The 21,563-nt window shown below is 40.5% G+C and overlaps 1 protein-coding gene across 1 annotated transcript in view; it reads left to right on the top strand.

Moving 5' to 3' along the window:
- LOC129698938 (disco-interacting protein 2 homolog A-like) overlaps positions 1–21,563 on the top strand; it is a 233,352-nt gene that overhangs the window by 190,537 nt on the left and 21,252 nt on the right. The window contains exons 25-33 of the mRNA XM_055638423.1: positions 3,101–3,181; positions 4,838–4,961; positions 6,154–6,275; positions 8,871–8,982; positions 9,364–9,473; positions 11,936–12,066; positions 14,086–14,254; positions 14,478–14,648; positions 17,317–17,378. Of these exons, the coding sequence (XP_055494398.1) occupies positions 3,101–3,181; positions 4,838–4,961; positions 6,154–6,275; positions 8,871–8,982; positions 9,364–9,473; positions 11,936–12,066; positions 14,086–14,254; positions 14,478–14,648; positions 17,317–17,378 (1,082 nt within the window). The remainder of the gene's footprint in view (positions 1–3,100; positions 3,182–4,837; positions 4,962–6,153; positions 6,276–8,870; positions 8,983–9,363; positions 9,474–11,935; positions 12,067–14,085; positions 14,255–14,477; positions 14,649–17,316; positions 17,379–21,563) is intronic.

The raw sequence follows: 21,563 nt of genomic DNA, 5'->3' as shown, positions 1-21,563 counted from the left end.
AGTGAGCCCTTCACTCACCGCATGGTATCGTTGAAACAGAAGTTCACGTTAAAGCCCATAGGAGCAACACTTTCTTCAGGCCGCTGCCAATGACAGGACGCACTATGTCACCGTAGGGCTCCCTATCCTCTCACCAACTGCCACTTCTTCTTTAGCTTTGTCCACTCGACCACCGCTGCGCCGCCTCCTCCCATCGCTCTGTCCACTCGGCCACTTCCACCTCCCGTTCACCATCGCCTCCTCCTCCTCCACCTCCTTCTTCCCCGCAGTCACCGACATACTCTACCTTGGAGGACTCACGGTGACCGAACGCACCTTATCGTTAGCAATGACCTGAAGAAAGTCCTGTACCCAGGGGCTACAACGTGAGCCGCAACAAATGCTGTGTGAACCGATAAAGATGGGCTCGCTGGTGCAGACCAGCAGCATCGCCGCCTAGTTTTAAGGTGAAACTAGAGTAAGTGCAGACCCATTGGGTCTGCTTCCCCCAACGTAATATTCCAACACTTACCCGTTCCCCTAACGCAATATTCCACCACTCACTGCGCAGGCGCGGCTCATTTCCCCATATCCCCCCAGCACTCCCCCCCCCCCCTCTTCACCCTCCCTCTTCTTTCCCCTCTCCTTCTTCCCTCCCCCACTCCCCCCTTCATCTCTCCCTCCCTCTCTTTGCACATACCCTCAGTCACTCCCTCCCTCCATAACTCCTCTCCCCTCCCTACCCCCTCCTATCCCTCTACCCACACTCCTCACCTCCCCTATCCCCCCACTATCCCTCCTGACCTCCCCCACTGCCCTCCCTCTCCCTCTATTCACCACTCCCTGCCTCCCCCACTCCCCCCTCCTCTCCCTCTGTTCCCCCTCCTCCCCCACTCTCCCTCCTTACATCCCCCAATTACCCCCTCTCCCTCCCAACCCCCTTCTCTCCCTCAATCCCCCCACTCTCCCTCCTCACCTCCCCCGGATCTTTCCCCTCTCCTCCTCCCCTCCCCAATCCCTCCCTCCCTCTCCCTCCCTCTCCTTTCCCCTACCCTCAGTCACTCCCTCCCTCCCTCCATAAAAAGCGGCATCTGCAGTTCCTTCCTCCACGGGTCTTTCATTGTTTGCTGTGGTTTAGATCCCGTTTAGACTTGATGATTGGACCAGTTTGCATCGTGTGTGTGTGTTACTCAAACTGCTCGGCCATCCTGCAACCCGACCCTCCTTCTACCCACTCCGGCCCATCCCCGACCGCCCGTTGTTTCCCCTCGGCCCGTCCCCTGCCTGCCTGCTCGCTACCGCCGCGGGACGGGCGGGGGGGGGGGTGTAGTTGGTGTTTGTCATGGTGAACACCACAAGTTTCAACGAGCTGGTGGAGAACATCTCCTTCTAGAGGGCCGTGAGGGTGAGTTACCGCAGCGACGGAGGAGACGGATCGTTGCAGCCATTCACCTGGGGGGATGGGTAGACGGGACCACCATTGCCGCAGAGGGCGGGCAGGGGAGAGGGGTGAGTGAGGGAGAGAGACGGGACCAGGGCCTCCACTGAACCTCCCCGGCCACCACCGGTGGTGGGGGAGATGGTAGACAAATTACTGTGAGGAGTTTGTGAGTGAGGCAGGAGTGGCCGCAGTGCAGGAAGGGGCGTCGCCGTGACGTTAACTGACAGGAGAGGAGACCAATCTGCGTGGCGCTGACTGACATGAGAGGAGACCATTCTGCGCATGCGCATTTTTAAAGATTTAAAAACCTGAATAACTTTGAAAATATACCACCGACCGGAACAAAACTTGTTTCACTTGCAGCACAGGAGAATGGTGGGTAAGGTGGCGAAAAATTGTAGCACTATCGTGTACCGTTTTTGCGCAAATAGAAAAACCACGCAAACTGTAAGAGCACATGTTTTAGTTATGTTTCGATGATACAAAGTGCTGGAGTGACTCAGCGGACTGAATCAGTCTTGAGAGTCCCAATGTCACGTGTTCATGTTCTCCAGAGATGTTGCCTGATCGACAGAGTTACTCCGACACTTTCTGTCCTTTTGTGTATTAACCGTCATCTGCAGTTCTTTGTTTCAACTACATACAATGATAATACTGTACTCAGTTAAAATGGACAATCGGTAAATAGTGTCTGATTTGAAATTGGGATGCAATATAGATGCAAAGCCAATCCATAAATGACCCTATTGTTACACTGCTTATTTTTGTCAGCTAATACATGAATTGTATTGTGAACAGCTAAGTTGAACACAGCAAATTCCAAGAGTGAATTGTAGCAATAACCAAGTAACATTTTAGTGATGTTGATTGTCAGATAAATATTAACCAGAACGCTGGGATGACTTCCCCCTTTGCTTCCACCATCACATGATCAAGGTGTTGAATCAAACTAGTCTGCTCTTTCAAAGAGCCAGCGCAGACACAAAGGCATGCATGGCCAAAATTGGTGCTGTATAATGCTGAATCATTGGCTACGTATTGGCTACGTATTTAGGGAGAAATATTTTTATGTTGGAAGGTGAAAACATTCAACAAAATTCCTGTGACTCCACACGCAAGAAAAATTAATTATTTTGGCCCTGACTTTATAAACAGCAGTAAACGTGGAGGGACATTACCCAAAGCTCAAGGCTTGATGCTGGCGAGAAGAATGCCAACTGTTCATATTGCATTCATCTCTTATTTCTCAGTGTAAGTTGTTTGTGCAGCTGGCACTGTCCTGTGCTGCATGATGCACCATTGTACAAAATGTGTCGGGAGGATAAAATTCTCAGTATTACACTTGGGAATAATAGGCATTTGTGGTTATCATATAACTTTGTATTTTTGGGACACTTATTGTGATGCTGTACTAGAAGCCAGAGCAGTCTTCTCCCCTCTGCACCAACCCCTTCTCTCTGCATGCCCTTGTAAATCTTGATTAAAGTAACTTATCTGAATTGGTTTATTTTAGAGTTTATTTTGGTCTGATCATTTTTTTGTGCTGTCATACAAGTTGATGTGTCATTTGTTATGACAAAGTGCTTGCTGAGACCACGCATTTGTTGCTGTATTTTAATTGCGTACGTGACATCTGTCCTAGCTTTGCCTTATAAGTGACAGTTTCTTTTCTCTCCTCAGTTTTTGTTCTTGGCTGATGTACTGCACTGGCGTGCACAGACCACTCCAGACCATCCTCTTTTCCTCCTCCTGAATGCCAAGGTCTGTTTAAAAAGATAATTCATTGTTAAGATTTATCAATATATGGAGTGTTATTCATTTATTTGAGTTTACATGTTTTTAGGTATTGTAAGTGCACTGACTAAAGATTCATTTGGCTGAAGTGGATGTCAGGATCATAGCTATCATTAGAGAATAATTGGTGAGAAACGTTAGTAGCTGTGCAGTGATTTCAGTTGTTTTAAACACCAGAGCTTGAATTGCATCATGGGTTTGAACATTTTGATGTAACTATATTAGTAGAGTAGTATTTTATTTCCTAACACCGCATTGCTTGACCAAATATCATTCTCAAATATCCTGATTACACCAAATAAAATATATAAATAAAATAATTATTCAGGAATACAAATTACTGGTCTTAGAACCTCAGAAGACGTCAGTGGTCAGTCAATGCCTTCTTAAAATAAGCAACTCTATTAGTCTGGTGTTTAAAAAACATTTGTAATTAAATTTAGTAGGTTCTAAGGGTTAACCTCCTCTTTACCCGGTGCAGTGGACCAGTAGATGTCGGCATGGCATCCATTGAATTTATATGAGCAACAGCATTAGAACACTGAAGGTACACAAAAATGCTGGAGAAACTCAGCGAGTGCAGCAGCATCTATGGAGCGAAGGAAAAGGAAGAAACCCTTCTTCAGACTGAAGAAGGGTTTCGGCCCGAAACGTTACCTATTTCCTTTGCTCCATAGATGCTGCTGCACCCGCTGAGTTTCTCCAGCATTTTTGTGTACCTTCAATTTTCCAGCATCTGCAGTTCCTTCTTGAACAGCATTAGAACACTTATTGTTTTATATATTAACCACAGTTCTCTTAATGTCATGTGTCAAACCTTTTTGTGGATCATAAGGTGATAAGTGATAGGAGTAGAATTAGGTCATTCGGCCCATCAAGTCCACCGCCATTCAGTCATGGCTGATCTATCTCTCCATCCTAACCCCATTTGTAAAATAATTTTAAATTGATGCTAGATGCATTTGACTAGTGGAATGAAGAAAAGAAATACTTTCATATTCACTATTTTCTGACCGAACAACAATTAGCTTGGCCAATTTATTTTGCATTTAAACTCCTTCTTCTCCCAGCTCCCGTTTGCCATAAGGTTCAGAAGCAGGAAAGTGTGCAGCACCAGACTCAGCAACAGCTTCTTCCCCTTGATTATCAGTCTTCTGAACGGTCCTTCCTTAAGCGAGGGTACTGTCCGATTCACCACTATCCCCATAACGGGCATTGTCTCTGGAACTGTTGCACTAAATGCTGAGAACTATATGCTGCACTCTGTATCTCGTCCCTTCGCTCTACCTGTTGTTCTTCAGTTTGACTTGATTATATGTATGTATAGTATTATTTGATCGAATAGATAGCATGCAGAACAAAGCAACTCACTGTTCCTCAGTACACATGTTAATAATAGATAAACTTAAAGGAGGCCCTTTACCTTGATGTTTATCATTAATGTGATATTATTGGTTAATGAGAAATGAATATGATCGCTGTTGAGGTGGACAGATGCAAAATGTTCGTCAGAAAGTGCTGAGGACACTGATCGCATTACTTCAGAGTGACAACGATATTTGTTACAGCAGCTCCCTCTACATTATGAATTGCTAAGATGGTAAATTTTATTTTCCCCACCAGGGCACTGTGGTGAATACAGCTACATGCACACAGCTGCATAAGAGAGCCGAGAGAGTGGCTGCAGCCTTGCTAGAAAAGGGGCGTCTTAATACTGGGGACCATGTGGCTTTGGTTTACCCTCCAGGTAACAGGATAAAGTGTTACTTCATTAACTTCATCATTGCCGCATTATTGGGGTAAGGAGGGGCCTGGGGTGGGTGATGAGGAAGCATGATCCGAAGAAAGCACTGTCCCCAGGGGCTACAATGTGTGTTGCAACAACAGCTGTGTCATCAGAACGTGTGGTGTATGAAGAAGGGCTCCCTAGTGTATTTTACGAGTCGGGAGTGGGGTCAGAAGCTGGGACTCTAAACGGTTGGGGAGACGATAGGAGCCAGGGATGGGTCGGCATGTCATTCCATTCACATTCAGTTCACATTTTATATTTGTTTTATGTAGGTTTCTGGCACTCATATTGATTTAGAGACATGGGAGGGCTGTCATTAGTGGGACAGGGGTGTATTGTCATTTCATTATCACGTGACCTCCGTTAGTCCAGGAAAATGGTTAATCCAGAAAAGCTCTGAAACAAAGGGTGCCGGAAAACCAGTGTTCAAACTGTAGTATAGATTTCATTAATAACAGTTTACATTTATAGATTGGCCATCTTGGGATATTTTATTATCTCACATAATTTTGCACTGTGGTAGAAAACACTTAATCAAAGTGGGGGGTCTTAAAGAGAATTTTGAGATTAAAGTAAAGAAGTTGAGAAATCCTTAAAAAAAAATATATATATTTTGGATGCTTGACCAAGGTAGAGTGAATAAAAGTGTCCATGCCAAGGTTGGAGATTAAAGAGCACATAGATTAAGGAGATTTGTAGAAGAACTTGCAGTTTATGGAGATAGGTGGTCTGAGCCCAAGAAGTGAGATGGATACTTGGAATTTAAATATGTTGGCAACAAGCCAAAGGCAAATACCTGGATTGAGGTAATATTTTCATCTGTGTTTTGGCTGAGTTTGACGATGGTAATTAAGATAGATATTAAGGAGGGCAGCATTGGAAAAGAGTTTTCAAAAGAGAGAGAGATTTAGCTCTCAGGGCTAAATGAATCAAGGGATGTGGGGAAAAAGCAGGAGCGGGATCCTGATTTTAGATGATCAGCCATGATCATATTGGCATGAAGATATGAAGATTGGCATTTTGGGTCATTTCCTAACCAATTGCTAGGATTCTCCTAAAATATTTGTCACACAAATGTATATATTTATGTAAGTGATATGCGAGAGATTCCAGTACTAAACAAACGGCTTCATTCTATCTCTTCCTGTAGGTATCGATCTTATAATAACTTTCTATGGGTGTCTGTACGCAGGATGTGTGCCTGTCGCTGTGCGACCGCCTCATCCTCAGAACCTTGCCACCACTTTACCAACTGTCAAGATGATTGTTGAGGTATGGTATCAGATGACTAGACCAGGCACCTTTCCAAAATCATGATTTTATGTTACCTTATTTTGATATATCAAGGTATTATCTCATTCTGTATTTTATTTTAGTAGTTGTGTCCCAATGATAGGAATTATAACATTAACTACATTATCTTGTTTGTGGTTAAATTAACTGACATTTTGCCATGTTCATTATTACGTCTGGCTCCCATTTTGTGCATCTTATCTTTTTATCTCATAGCCGTTTGTCTTTTCATCTCTAGCCATTGTCCAACCAATCAAATATCCTCTGCCTCACATCTGTATCAATCTATCACTTGCCAGGCGTTATCCTGCCCCCACCACTCTTGCAGCCTCCTCCCCCTCTACTACAATTATGGGTCCCAACCTGAAATGTTGCCTATTCCATATTTTCCAGAGGTGCTACCTGACCCGTTGAGTGACTGCTGCATTTTGTGTCTTTTTTGGTAAACAAGTATGATGGTTTGGTTGCTTTGTTTATTTCATCAACTTTGTGCTTAACAAAAGGGTTCTTGTTTGTATATAACGTGGGGAACTCATTAAACCTGCGAGAGCAGGAGTCTTTGCATCATGTAATTTGATAAATATGATTACCTACTTCATGCTAAACTCAAACTGAGGGAGTTCACACTCTTTCACATCAGATAAGTACAGTGTCCTCCATAATGTTGGGAAATAGACCCATCATTTATTTATTTGCCTCTGTACTCCACAATTTTAGGTTTGAAATAGAAAAAATCACATGTGATTCAAGTGCACATTGTCATATTTTAATAAAGGCGATTTTTTTCCATGTAGAAATTACATCAGTGTTTATACATAGTCCCCCTCATTTCAGGGCACCATAATGTTTGGGACACAGCATTGTCATGGAAATGAAAGCAGTCACGTTCAGTATTTTATTGCATATCCTTTGCATGCGATTACTGCTTGAAGTCTGTGATTCGCGGACATCACCAGTAACTGGGTGTCTTCTCTGGTGATGCTCTGCCAGGCCTGTATTGTAGCCATCTTTAGCTTATGCTTGTTTTGGGGGCAAGTCCACTTCTGTTTTCTCTTCAGTATATAAAATGCATGCTCAATTGGGCTCAGATCAGGTGATTGACTTGGCCACTCAAGAATTGACAATTTTTTAGCTTTGAAAAACTCCATTGTTGCTTTAGCAGTATGCTTGGGATCATTGAATTGCTGTTGAATGAACTACCGGCCAATGAGTTTTGAAGCATTTGTTTGAACTTGAGCAGATAGGATGTGTCTATACACTTCAGAATTCATTATGCTACTACCATCAGCAGTTGTATCATTAATGAATATAAGTGAGCCTGTACCTTCAGCAGCCATACATGTCCATGCCATAACACCCCCACTACCTTGTTTCACCAATGAGATGGTATGCTTTGGATCTTGGGCAGTTCCTTCTCTCCTCCATACTTTGCTCTTGCCATCACTCTGATTAGTTAATCTTCATCTCATCTGTCCACAAGACCTTTTTCCAGAACTGGCCATCTTATTTTTGTGGCTAGCCAGTGGTTTGCATCTTGCAGTATAGCCTCTGTATTTCAGCTCATGAAGTCTTCGCAAACAGTGGTCTTTGACAAATCCACATCTGACTCCTGAAGAGTGTTTTTGATCTGTCGGACAGGTGTTTGGGGATTTTTCTTTATTATAGAGAGAATTCTTCTGTCATCAGCTGTGAAGGTCTTCCTTCGCGTGCCAGTCCCTTTGAGATTAGTAAGCTCACCAGTGCTCTCTTTCTTCTTGATGATGTTCCAAACAGTTGATTTTGGTATGCCTAAGGTTTGGCTGATATCCCATAGAGTCATAGAGTAATACAGTGTGGAAACAGGCCCTTCGGCCCAACTCGCCCACACTGGCCAAAGCATCGCCCTGAAAATGTATAAAAATACCCTTTAATTAAATCTGACAAGGTGCACTTTAACCACATGTGATTTTTTTTTCTATTACAAATCTCAAATTGTGGAGTACAGAGCCAAATAAATAAATGATGGGTCTTTGTCTTTGTCCCAAACATTATGGAGGGCACTGTATTATCTCAGGCACTCAACACCTTAATGCTGATGTGTTCCTTGTTTCTCAATAATTTGGAATTTATGAATTGTGCTTGAATACTTTCCACTGTTTTACATAGATTTTTTTGCATAAATGCACAAAAGGATAAGTTTTATTTTGCAATATTATGTCGGGCACAGGCAGAAGTGAAAATGAAAAAAGCCAATTTTATTCTTGGCTAAAAATTGCTTAATTCACTCAGAATATTAGAAATATATTTCTCTCCAAGCCAATGGGATCTTCTGTACATTTCCAACGTTATTTGAATTGAATTTTGGGTCTCATGGTGCAGGAATGAAGAAATATGAAGCAATTTGCTTGTGTAAAGGAAGCTGTCCCATTGTCGAATTAACACTAGAAGCAAAGCTTGGGAAACAATGCATTGTTTGTTAAATGGTTTGCCAGTTGGGCCAGCTCTGGTCTCTGTATGATACAACCATGTTACATATATCTGTTGTAATTTTGTGGAGAATACTATCACTGACAAATATTCTCTGTTTTACTTCAGGTAAGCAAATCTGTCTGCATACTCACAACGCAAGCTATACTAAAACTGTTTCGTTCAAAAGAGGCAGCTGCGGCAGTAGACATCAAAACCTGGCCAACAGTTATCGATACTGGTAAGATTTTACTAAATATATATGCAATTTATTCGTTGAATGATAATGTGATTTAATGTTTATCAATCTGTTAGTGCAAATTGAATAACATCACATTTGCTAATGAATTATATCGCTCAACATTTTGTATCTTGCTTTATTTCACTAAAATAAATCATAAGAACACTGGGGAAGAGGCACAATTGAACACTAAACCAGTTCTGAACCGAAGGAATACTGTTGTTATGCTATCACGAAGACTTGCTGTTAAGTGCAAGGGACAACTGAAGGAAGATGCCAATTCTGCTGCATCCTAGAAATAATCTAAACAGATATGAATATTGACCTGATCCAATCTATGTCTGGTTTGATAAGTTTCGCAATTTTATGTATTTCGATCAGATGACCTACCCCGAAGGAAGCCACCCCAAATATATAAAGCACCAACACCTGAAATGTTGGCATACCTGGACTTCAGTGTGTCCACCACAGGAATCCTTGCAGGAGTGAAGGTATGATGTCATAACTACTGATTAGCTGCAAATGATAATGTGATTTAATGTTTATCAATCTGTTAGTGCAAATTGAATAACATCACATTTGCTAATGAATTATATCGCTCAACATTTTGTATCTTGCTTTATTTCACTAAAATAAATCATAAGAACACTGGGGAAGAGGCACAATTGAACACTAAACCAGTTCTGAACCGAAGGAATACTGTTGTTATGCTATCACGAAGACTTGCTGTTAAGTGCAAGGGACAACTGAAGGAAGATGCCAATTCTGCTGCATCCTAGAAATAATCTAAACAGATATGAATATTGACCTGATCCAATCTATGTCTGGTTTGATAAGTTTCGCAATTTTATGTATTTCGATCAGATGACCTACCCCGAAGGAAGCCACCCCAAATATATAAAGCACCAACACCTGAAATGTTGGCATACCTGGACTTCAGTGTGTCCACCACAGGAATCCTTGCAGGAGTGAAGGTATGATGTCATAACTACTGATTAGCTGCATATTCAACTGAGACAACTCAGTGACAACAACAATGCTCTTGACTCTGTTCTGCTTGTTTCCGATTTACGAGGAGGTTCTTGGGACGGGTGACCACAAGGCCGAGGGAACGAGGCAGGCAGGCAAACAAGTAATCGGGGAATCCCCTCACTGCCAAATGGTTTGAGTTGGAATGTAGTGGGTTTAATGTATGAGTCTTAGAGCTATTCAGCACACAAACAGGCACTTTGTCCATGCCAACCTCATTCAGGGTTCCCGTTAAACCTCTTCTATCTGTATATCTGCCTAATTGTCTTGAAAGATCCTCCAGCTGTTTGTTTTTGGCTAACGATTCCAGCATCTGCAGCCTCTTTAATTTGTTTAGTATGGGTGTCAAGGGTTACGGGGAGAAGGAAGGAGAATGGGGTTAGGAGGGAGAAATAGGTCAGCCATGATTGAATGGCGGAATAGCTTCCTCCAGTACACAGGAACTGATCCAGAGTCAAGGGAACATTGGAAAATTATCACCAATGCATTCATGATTTCTAGGGCACTCTGGGATGCAGACCATCTGGCCCTGGGAATTTATCTGCCTTCAATCCCCACAGTTTATCTCATACCATTTCCTGACTCATGTGGATTTCCTTCAGTTCCTCCCTCCCACTAGATCCTCAGTTCCCTGGTATTTCCGGGAGATTGTTTGTGTCTTCCTTAGTGAAGACAGAACCAAAGTACTCGTTTACTGTTTAAGTAATTACTTGGATAAATTAAGTAGTACTCAACTTTTTTGATGGTATTCAACTGCATTAAAAGCACATACATATTCATAAATTAGAATTTGATAAAGCATAATCAGTTTTGAAGTAAGTATTTCTATGGATGAGTTAACTTGTCAAAATAAATAAGGTATTGGCTATTTTTAAATAATTGCCAGGACATTAACTGAACGTGGTAGTTTACAAATTGAATTATGTATCATCTGCTTTTACGTACTTAGTGATCCGATTTCAATTTTAGTCAGAGCAGATAAATTTGGAAAGATTGTTATTATAAAGTTGCACTTTTAGGTTTGATCCTGACCTCTGATGTTATCTATGTGGAGTTTGCTCCTGGTGACCATTTGGGTTTCCTATGTGGACTTTGTTTCTTCCATCATCCCAAAGATGTTCGGGTTTGTAGGTTAATTGGCCTCTCTAGATTGCCTCTCTAATAGCTTTTATTATATTCTCCGTTCCTTGCTGCTTTGCTTTCCTCAAGCGCAGCTTTATTGTTTGTAGCTGGTAGGCGGAGTGAATCTTTCAGTACTGTTATCCTCCTGTGACTGCTCGACAAGAGTATTTACATCTGCATACAATTAATGTTGGCCCAAAAATGAAACATGCAAATTACATTTTTAGTTTAGAGTTTTTAGTTTGGTTTAGAGATACAACGTGGAAACAAGCCCTTCGATCACCCGTTCACATTAGATCTATGGTATCTCACTATCCTGCTCCTTGCACACGGGGGGCAATTTACGGAGGCCAATTAACCTATAAAACCTGCCATGTCTTTGGGATGTGGGAGGAAACTGGGGCACCCAGAGAAAACCCACGCGGTCACCGTGAGAACCTGCAAACTCTGCTCAGACAGCACCCGAGGTCAGGATTAAAGCAGGGTCTCTACCGCTCTGAGGCAGCATCTCTGACAGATGTGCCACTGTACTGCCCTGTTTTCAAATAGGGTTTTATTACAGGGTGTTAATTTTATTACAGGGTGTAATTCCAAGCTCTTCCTGAGCAATTTCATTTTTGTGCATGTTCCCATTTGGTGTTACTGGTAAATGCACAAGAAATTAGTGCAATACAGTTTCTAGGCTAAGTGTTCATGTGATTGGTATCTCACAGCAAAACCTTTGGCTGTTAATGTTTTAACTTTCCCCTTTCTTGAGGTCAAATGCGATAATGAATAAAGCTTAATTTGTCATTGTCAACAGATGTCGCATGAAGCAACCAGTGCTATGTGTCGGTCCATCAAGTTGCAATGTGAGCTCTATCCTTCACGACAGATTGCAGTTTGCCTTGATCCCTATTGCGGTCTTGGTTTTGCACTCTGGTGCCTCTGCAGGTGAGATAACTGTTCCTAAAGCCATTGATTCCTAGGATACTATCCCTTCGCAATAGGATACAGACGGTGTTTTTGTGATCGGATGCCCATGACTAGTGTTCCACAATGATCTGTGCTGGGACCCTTTGCGGTTTGCAATATTCTTGAATGATTCGAACGTGGATGAATGAGGCATGATCAGTTTATGTTCACACCTGACATTATTGGAGGGGTTATAGTTTATATGGGCTATAGTTTGATGGTGATGTGTTGATGATATGAGGTGAGACATGGCTGATAAGATTTTAATCCAGATAAATGTAACGTGATGCATTTTGGCAGCACTAATGAGACCTGGACTTGCACCATGAATGACTAGGTCCTTGAAAGTATTGAGGAATAGAGGGAACTTGGTGTATGTCCAAAGATCCTTGAAGGCAGCAGCACAGGTAGACTAACAGGGTTAAGAAGGTATATGGGATACGGGCTTTCATTAGTTGGTACATTAGAAACATGGAAACAGAGAAAATAGGTGCAGGAGGAGGCCATTCGGCCCTTCGAGCCAGCACCGCCATTCATTTAGATCATGGCTGATCGTCCCCAATCAATAACCCGTGCCTGCCTTCTCCCCATATCCCTTGATTCCACTAGCCCCCAGAACTCTAACTCTCTCTTAGATCCATCCAGTGATTTGGCCACCACTGCCCTCTGTGGCAGGGAATTCCACAAATTCACAACTCTCTGGGTGAAAAAGTTTTTCTCACCTCAGTCTTAAATGGCCTCCCCTTTATTCTAAGACCTCCCCTTTATTCTAAGAACCTCCCCTTTATTCTAAGATTGCAAGACCAGGGAGGTTATGCTCCAATTTTTTTTTAAACATTGACCACATTTTAGCTGGAGTTCCGCACATAGTTTTGGTCACTGCTTTATAGGAAAGATGTGATAACATTGGAGGGGTTGGGAAGGAGACTCATCAGGATGTCGTCTGCAATGGACTATTTTAGTTATAAGAGTCTGGGCTAAATGTTTTCCCTGTGTGGAGGAGGTTGCAAGAGGACATGCTTGAGTTATAGACTGCAAGAAACCTTTCAGCAGGGAATGGAGGTAAATAAAATGAGAGAACATGGATTTAGGGTGAGAGGTAAGAGATTTAAAGGGTTCTGAGAGGACTCTTTTTAATCCAGGGAGGTGAGTAACTGGAATGCACTGCCTGGGAGCGCAGTGAAAGCAGAGTCATTGACAGGATTTAAAAAGTGATTTCCCAGCACTTGAATCACCTAAGAATAGAAGGCCAAGTACTGGAACTTGGAATTAATATGGATGGATGCCCACTAGTTTCTGTGGATGTGGACTGAGGGTGTCAAAAATTATTTTTTCATGCAAAGTAGTGACAGTGAATGTGAGACCAAAATACTTTTTTAATTTTTATTTGTCTCCGCCATGTGAAGTTCTTGCGTGAAGGACAATATGATGCCACCTGTGCACAACCACTTACTGTTGAAGGGAGGCGTGCATGTTAAAAACATGATCTGTAACCTTTACTTCTCAATATTCATGATTTAATGTAACACAAGTGAGGAACAAGTTTTTGGGTTTACTAAGTGAGCTGTTTGTTCTAAGTCAAAACCGTAATTTTTCCGTGTGATATTAAAATATAATTGATTTCAAAGAATGGTAAAGCAGCTTATAAAGCTGTGATAACGTTGAAAGTAAGATGCAAGTTTAGGCTATTAATGTTTGGTTTCCAATGTTGCTGAATAGCTGAAGGGAAAGCATCAAAACATGTAGCGCCGCACCCTGTAAGAAAACAAGAAAGACTCTTCATTGACACGGGTTTATGTTGGTTTGGTGACAGACATCTCAGCAGCTTCAAACAGCATAGAAAGAAACAATAAAGTGAAAGAATCTTAAAGTTGCTCTATCTGTATTGTTTTTACATTAATTTGTTAACTTATTTATTTGATGAATTGTTTAAAGCTGCAATATGCACACAATTAAAGAGATCAGTATAGATTTTCATAATAGTTTTTCTTTTCCAAGTGTATATTCTGGTCATCAATCCATCTTGGTCCCTCCACTTGAATTGGAGAGTAATGTCTCTCTCTGGCTGTCTGCAGTGAGTCAGTACAAAGTGCGTGTGACTTTCTGTTCCTACTCTGTAATGGAGATGTGCACCAAAGGACTTGGTGCACAAACAGATGCACTCAAGGTAAGGAGTCTGCAATCAGTCTGGTGTTGATTGAGCAAACTGTGAATGATGGGGTCATTTATAAAGAGATGCTGTAGTGGCTCAAAGATGAACATTTTTTCTCTTCAATTCATTCTTAATCTTGTCGAGTTTTAATGCCAGATGTTTATAAAATATGAAATTGTATCTTTAAAAAAAAATCTATGCATTGTTATGAGCTTAAGAGCATATTTATTTTTTCAAGGCAAAAGGTGTGAATCTGTCCTGTGTTCGAACGTGCATGGTAGTTGCAGAGGAGCGCCCACGAATAGCGCTTACGCAGTCCTTCTCTAAGTTATTTAAGGACCTTGGCCTGTCTCTGAGAGCCGTCAGTACAACTTTTGGCTGCAGGGTTAATGTGGCAATCTGCTTGCAGGTGAGAATCTCATCGTCTAAATTAAATTAAGTTGATCACACATTAATATGTCATTATCCTGCAGTGAAATATAAATACCATTGCCTGGGCAGTACCACAACCTTCTATCTTTCTGAAAAATACCTAGTCGCCCCAAGATTTATGTTGGTCAAAACTGCAAATCTAATCTGAATACCTAATATATAACAAGGCATTCACAAAATGTATACCTGTAATAAAACTATAATGCATCTTTAGGAAATGGGATCTGCCATTTTTATTGACCACCCAAAGCCATGGATTTATCCTTTGGAGAATGATTCAGGGTTCTTTCATCTATAGCCCTCCCTTCCTCAACCTGTTCCCTTAACTTTTCCCATTCAAAGATACAGTAATCAAGTCTCCACCATGTCTATGTTATGTTAGTGTCATTGATAATGTTATTCTAATGTAATTCGTTTTTCGTGCAGGATGTATTCGGGATATTATGGGAAATTCCCAGATTTTTGTTCTTGATTTACAATTGATTTGGACTTAATGGTCAATAAAGGTTGAAAATAAAAACTATTTAAGGAGATGTGAAGTAATAGTCTGCTTATGCTGTATATTATTTAATGTGGTATGCCCTTGTCATTGGCTTCTGGAAAAGCACGACAGCACCAATACAGATAAATTAAAGGCTACGCTTTGTGTATGGTTTCCTTCGATCCTTGTACTTAAGCAGCAGTGTAATTTTTTTTGCTAGCCACTAATTCAGTGTCTTCAGTAACTGTTTTGCTGTTTCTGTTTGTCTCTGTCTCTTGCTTATGCTTCTCTCTCTTTTAAATCTGGCTGTCCCTTCCTCTCTCTGGGCTGACCTGTGTCATCTCCTTTCCTCGTTTCCTCTTCCCTCATACTCTCAGCCACACAGGCTGGGCAAGCTGGCTGAGCAGGTAGAGTAATTGTTTTTTTTTTTTGAGTCCCAGATCATCATCGAAGCCAGGTGGCAAATTTATCTTAAATTTATTGCAAAATGATAAAACTCAGAATTGCTGCTTTATTTGAAAATCTGAACAATTGGGTAAATAAACATTAAAGTAGAAATTTATTGTGTAAATGGGAATATGCGACTTGCCGATAGGGCCAAGTATACAGATAGAATAGCATTGGATAAAATAGTTTTTATTCATTGTTTTAATGGTAACGCAGCCTATTAATCCTTCGTTCAATCACAGTCTTTTATTGTGTCATTGTACATGCTTATGACAATTTAAACTGTTATTTGTTTCTTAAACTCCTCTCTGGTAATCATCATCTGTCGTAATCATAGTTATTTTTACTTATATCATGATTTGGTTTACCGTCTGAAAATAGTTTGGCACAGCATTTTGTTCTTAACATGCCGGAATGCTAAAATAGGTATATTATTAGAATATACGTGGCAGGCAAACATTTCTGTCCCACTTGGAAACGGCACAGTTACATTAGAAAGGGATGCTGTCCTTAGACTAGAAATATTATCAATTTCAATTTTAGTTTCAAATGCAAGTTGGGTCAGCAGCAAATATCAATTGGTGACGTCTGTTCCTATTACTCTTGCAGTTTATTTTCTCTTCAAGATTGCTTTCCTGGTGGATAGTTATTTTTATTTGTCGACAAAGCACAATCTCGTTTAAGCACTATAAATTGATTGTGACTACTTGTATAAAGTAATTTTCTTGCAAAGAAAGAAAGAACATTTAGCTGTGGAACAAGTATAGAAAGGAAAACATTGCTGAGGGAATTTGTCATTGTAAATGTATAATCTATTTTTACTGTGCCTGTAATCTTAAATATGTATTTATGCTTTAAAGGATATTGCTTCTTCGTTACATAAATTATGCCCTGTAATTTATAATATTTTGTACGGAAAGCTATTGTGGGATCTGTAACTTTGGCATGACACCATGTTTTTGAGAAATGGTGATTCCAGCTATGGTGGAATGGTGCAATTAACAACTATGCGTCTATTTTTTTTTACACTTCTGGTGTTAATGGCACTATCTGCCATTAGCCTTGGCATAACCTTGGCATCAGCTCCACCTACATCAACCGACTCCAACTGGTCCAGAACGCAGCCGCCCGACTCATTACCCACACCAAATCCTGGCATCACATCACTCCAGTCCTCAAAGAACTTCACTGGCTTCCCATCTCCCACCGGATCAACTACAAAATCCTGATCCTCACCTACAAAGCCCTCCACCATCTGGCCCCCCATATCTCACTGACCTCCTCTCCCCTTACCAACCCTCACGGTCCCTCAGATCCACATCAGCCGGTCTCCTCTCCATCCACAAGTCCAACCTCTGCAGTTTTGGGGACAGAGCCTTCTCCAGGGCAACTCCCAGGCTCTGGAACTCCCTCCCCCAACTGATCCGCAATTCTGTGTCCTTCACCATCTTCCAGTCCCGCCTCAAGACCCATCTCTTCACCTCTGCCTATCCTTAGCCCCACGTCCCCCTCCCTTTTCATCTGTGGCATTAATTGCCTCATATTGTGTTTTGTATTGAATTCTGTCTTTACTTTGTGTACTAGTCATGTCTCTACTATTTATTTCATTCCCCTTACATGTTTTTCCTCTACCTGCTAAATTTTTGTAAGGTGTCCTTGAGACTCTTGAAAGGCGCCCATAAATAAAATTTATTATTATTATCTACTTTTTTTTAAGGGAACTTCTGGACCAGATCCAACCACAGTCTTTGTGGATATGAGAGCACTCCGCCATGACAGGTATAGTCTTACTGTACTTTAGACAGTTTTACTTGTCGCAATCTCTCTTTACATGTTATTTTATTACTTACATCATCCCATTCAAGTCCAGGTGTGTACGGAGAATCAAATCTTGACAAATTGGAAATTTGATCAGGTTTTATTAAAAAACAGCAGTACAGTATCTATTTAATTAAGCTTTACTTCTCTGCAAAGGCCTTCTTTGACTGGTGCTCGCATTCCTTTCAGAGCAGCCACCTCGGCTCTCCTTGTAATAGCAAGTTTAACTTTTTAACCAATGTCGAGGTAAAAACGATCTCGTTGAATTCCTTTTTGTTTTTCATATTGGATATGGATCTTAGATCATGCATCTTGTGCAAGTGGAAGTTTTTTTGCAGTGCACCGGCCAAACCCTAATCTTTACGCAATCACAATCTTTTCTTCTCGTGAACAGACATTGTCTGTTTATTCATTCCTGATGCAAGTAGTCTAATTTCTAGGTCCATCTGTGCATATAATTTATTTGAAAATCCGGTGCACTCTATGTAAAAACATAGAATTGCAGATGCTGGTCTACCAATGAAAGACACAAAATGCTGCAGTATATCAGCGGGTCAGGCAGCATTGCTGGAGAACATGGATAGGTGACGTTTTGGATTGAGTTACTTCATCAGACACTTCTGAAGGGTCTGATAAAGGGCCCCAACCTGAAATGTCACCTATCCATGTTCTCCAGAGATGCTGTCTGTCCCGCTGAGTTACACGAGATGCCCCACTGAGTTACTATGTAAATATAGCCTATCCTAAGTGCCATATAAATTTTGAGAACAGGCAAAATTATTTTGTAGAACTTGACAATTTCAGTTCAATTTGCTTGCACTCATTTTAAGTAATAACAATTCCAACAGTAGCTAATCAGTATAATTGACATTAATCTCCTATTTTACTCATTGTGTAATTTATAGTCAGTTTACTATTTTTCTGCTTCTTGGCCCATGACTCATCATGTTCTCACATTCATGATTCAACTTCACAATATTGTTTTGGCCATTTCTTGGATTCCAGACATATTGCATTATCCTTGTCTAACCACCCCAATTACCACAAGGAATTGAATAAAATTGATCCATGCGTGATCTGTCATTTTGACTATCCCTTTTACTTTGTCATGCTAATCTATTGTAGTTTGACTTTCTGACTAGTTTGGTTGTATTGACTTTCCGATTGTTTGCTTGTTACATTTGAGGAAGATTTTAGTTATCGTTTCTACCACAAATAAGAAGCCAATTGATCTATAGTTCCTTGGATTTGTTCCATTTCTTTTTATGTAAAGAAAGAACTTGCATTAATTACACTGTTCCCTTTTCCAATGAGTTGTTTTGTTATGCAATAGCGGCTGCACGGTTTCTTTCCTGAAGCATATATGATGATAGGACTGTGATGCTGATAACTTTATATTTGATATATTTTATTAATTATTCCACCCATTTCTATCTTGAATCTCTTTTAAATCTTTTTGTTTAAGAGCTCTTTTTGTAATGTGACATCCATTGTATTCATTCCCTGATAAAATATAAATATTTTATCTTTTATTCTGCTCTTGTTATTGCTTGGAGATACAGCTAAATGAAGCCTTTAACAGTTGCTTGTATATTTTTCTCCATTTAGTTTCATGTATTCATGGAGATTTGGGAATAAGTAGTGATGGAACAGGGAATGCTTGGGTGGTTATTGAACAAATAAAACAATGGCGAGGTATTAATAGTATGGGAGAGTTGGAAAGTTGTGATTGTGGTAAAACCTCAATGTCATGATGGTGAATTGTGGGTTCCCTGGAAGACCATTCTGCTTGCTGTCCATCAACCCCTGCCTCCTTTAAACCTTTGGTTCAACCATTTTCCATTCCCACCACTCGTTCTTGGAAAAAGTGGGAGATCTAACCGAACACTTTGCTGATTTATTTTATAATTAAAATTATACTCAATGCTGCTACTGTTCTGAACAAGAAGCATCATTCAAACTAAAACTTCCTTTTACCCTTTATGATTAAATTTTGCAAATGCGGGCTGTTCTTGAATTAATGCTTCATTGAAATTCCTTTTCGTCTATTTTAGCAGAAGAATTTGCTCATTTATTGTATGGTTAGGGTCTGATTAGAATCTCTACCAAATGGCATTCAAATATATCACAACTTTCCCAGCGATTAACCTCCCTAAATATTATTCTGTTTGTTTATTATAATATGTTAGCAATATGTAGCTAATTTAATGGTCAGATGAAAAACTGGAAATGTTGACAAATCAGAGAGAGGAAGAGTTCATCTTTGTTCAAAGATCCTGTAAATGGCGCATCAAGACATTTTTCATCCTAATATGCCAATTACCCTGGTGTCTACGAATGTCTAAACATTGCTTATTAAATATCTTTGATGTGTAAATTGAGCTTTTTATGATGATTCTAATTTAGAATGGTGACGGTTATTTCGGGTAATAGTGAGGTTGACTAAAATAAATCAAAGAATTAATTCTGAGAAGTCCTGCTGCATTTCTTTCAATTGAATCATTTGCAACAAGTCTAATCTTATCCTTTGTAATGAGAGTTGATATTGGCTGTCTGTGAGAAAGCAGTAAAGATCTGATGTTGCTGCTCGAACAAGTTCAACAAGAAAAGCTATCAGAATAGAGTTGATATAAACAGGCAGCCACATGCCGTGGCTTTCTACTGCAGGCGAGGCCAGCACAGGATAGGAAAGAACAAATGTGAAAGTCTGTGAATGGATGAAGAGCAGGAATGAATGAGTGACTACTGATGTGGGAATAATAATGGGACAAGTTAAATAACAAAAGGAGAGCATGTTCCATCCCAATGTTTTACAGCGACTGCTGCTGCTAAAGAAACAGTGACATTACTTTTTCAATCCTTTATAGCATAAGCAATATTGTACTTGTGCAAGATTTTTTATATTGTACAACTATCCATAAAGTTTGCACAAATTCCTCCCTTGCATTCATGTTGTCATTCCCCCAGGAAATAATCAGACATTTTATCATGCCAAATGCAACAGTGCTTCATCTACAGAGTGTAAACTGATCCCATGCGTTTTTCCACTGTCGTCCTGCTGATGTATATTAGTTCCTGATCTGGCTGTGCCATACATTTAAAATCCTCACTATCATATTCAAATCACTCCATAGTTTCTCTGCATCTTTGCAACCTTTTAACGTTATAATCCTCTAGAAACTTTACAATTCTCTATTTCTGATTTCTTGAGCCTTTGATCCAAAGTCGACAACTATGTCTTCAGCTGCTAGGGCCCCAAGTTCTGTAATTCTTTGTTTTGTCATACTGGTCTTTTTACCAATCTTCTAATTACTAATGCCCCAGTCCCACTTAGGAAACCTGAACGGAAACCTCTGGAGACTTTGCGCCCCACCCAAGATTTCCGTGCGGTTCCCGGAGATTTTTGTCAGTCTCCCTACCTGCTCCCACTACCTGCAACCTCTAGCAACCCCCGGGAACCGCATGGAAACTTGGGTGGGGCGCAAAGTCTCCAGAGGTTTCCGCTCATGTTTCCTAAGTGGGACAGGGGCATAATGCTATAATCCATACACATGGCTCGGTATTCTATTTTGTTTATCAATAATCCTCTTTGACTCAACTTCTCTAAGCACCTTGCAGTTTTACTACATTTAAAGTTTTATTTAAATGTGACATATCAGAGCCTTCTATTCAGTGTACACAAACCAACAACATTATGCAGTTAATTAAAAAATAAAATACTTGTTACATGCATTAATTTTATATAATGTCTTGTTAAATTCCATATGCGGTTTGCTTTATCAGTTTGTAGATAAGATACCAATTTGTTGCACCAAAGTCACGGTTAACCAGGAGTTATTGTTGATAACCCTGCACTGATGTGCACATAAAATTGTCAAATGGAAGAATCGTTTACAAATGTTATTCACGAGAAAGGGGTTTTAACTTTGCATTTACTACTTAAAGTTTGCTTTATGGAAACAAATGCCCACTCAACCATAGCTATGAGAGCTTCACTTCAGATGTGAAAGATCACTAAATGGAGGGGAAAAGAAATGTGCTTGCCACTGAGACACACAAGCTCCCCGACCACGACAAGTGATGAAAACAAGTCATTTTTAATGTAGTAACCTCCCATTCTGTCAGAGCTTTGAGAGGGAACGTTTA

Source organism: Leucoraja erinacea, chromosome 7, assembly GCF_028641065.1.
Source record: "Leucoraja erinacea ecotype New England chromosome 7, Leri_hhj_1, whole genome shotgun sequence".
Taxonomy (NCBI): Eukaryota; Metazoa; Chordata; class Chondrichthyes; order Rajiformes; family Rajidae; genus Leucoraja; species Leucoraja erinaceus.
This window is presented reverse-complemented; position numbering and strand designations above follow the sequence as displayed.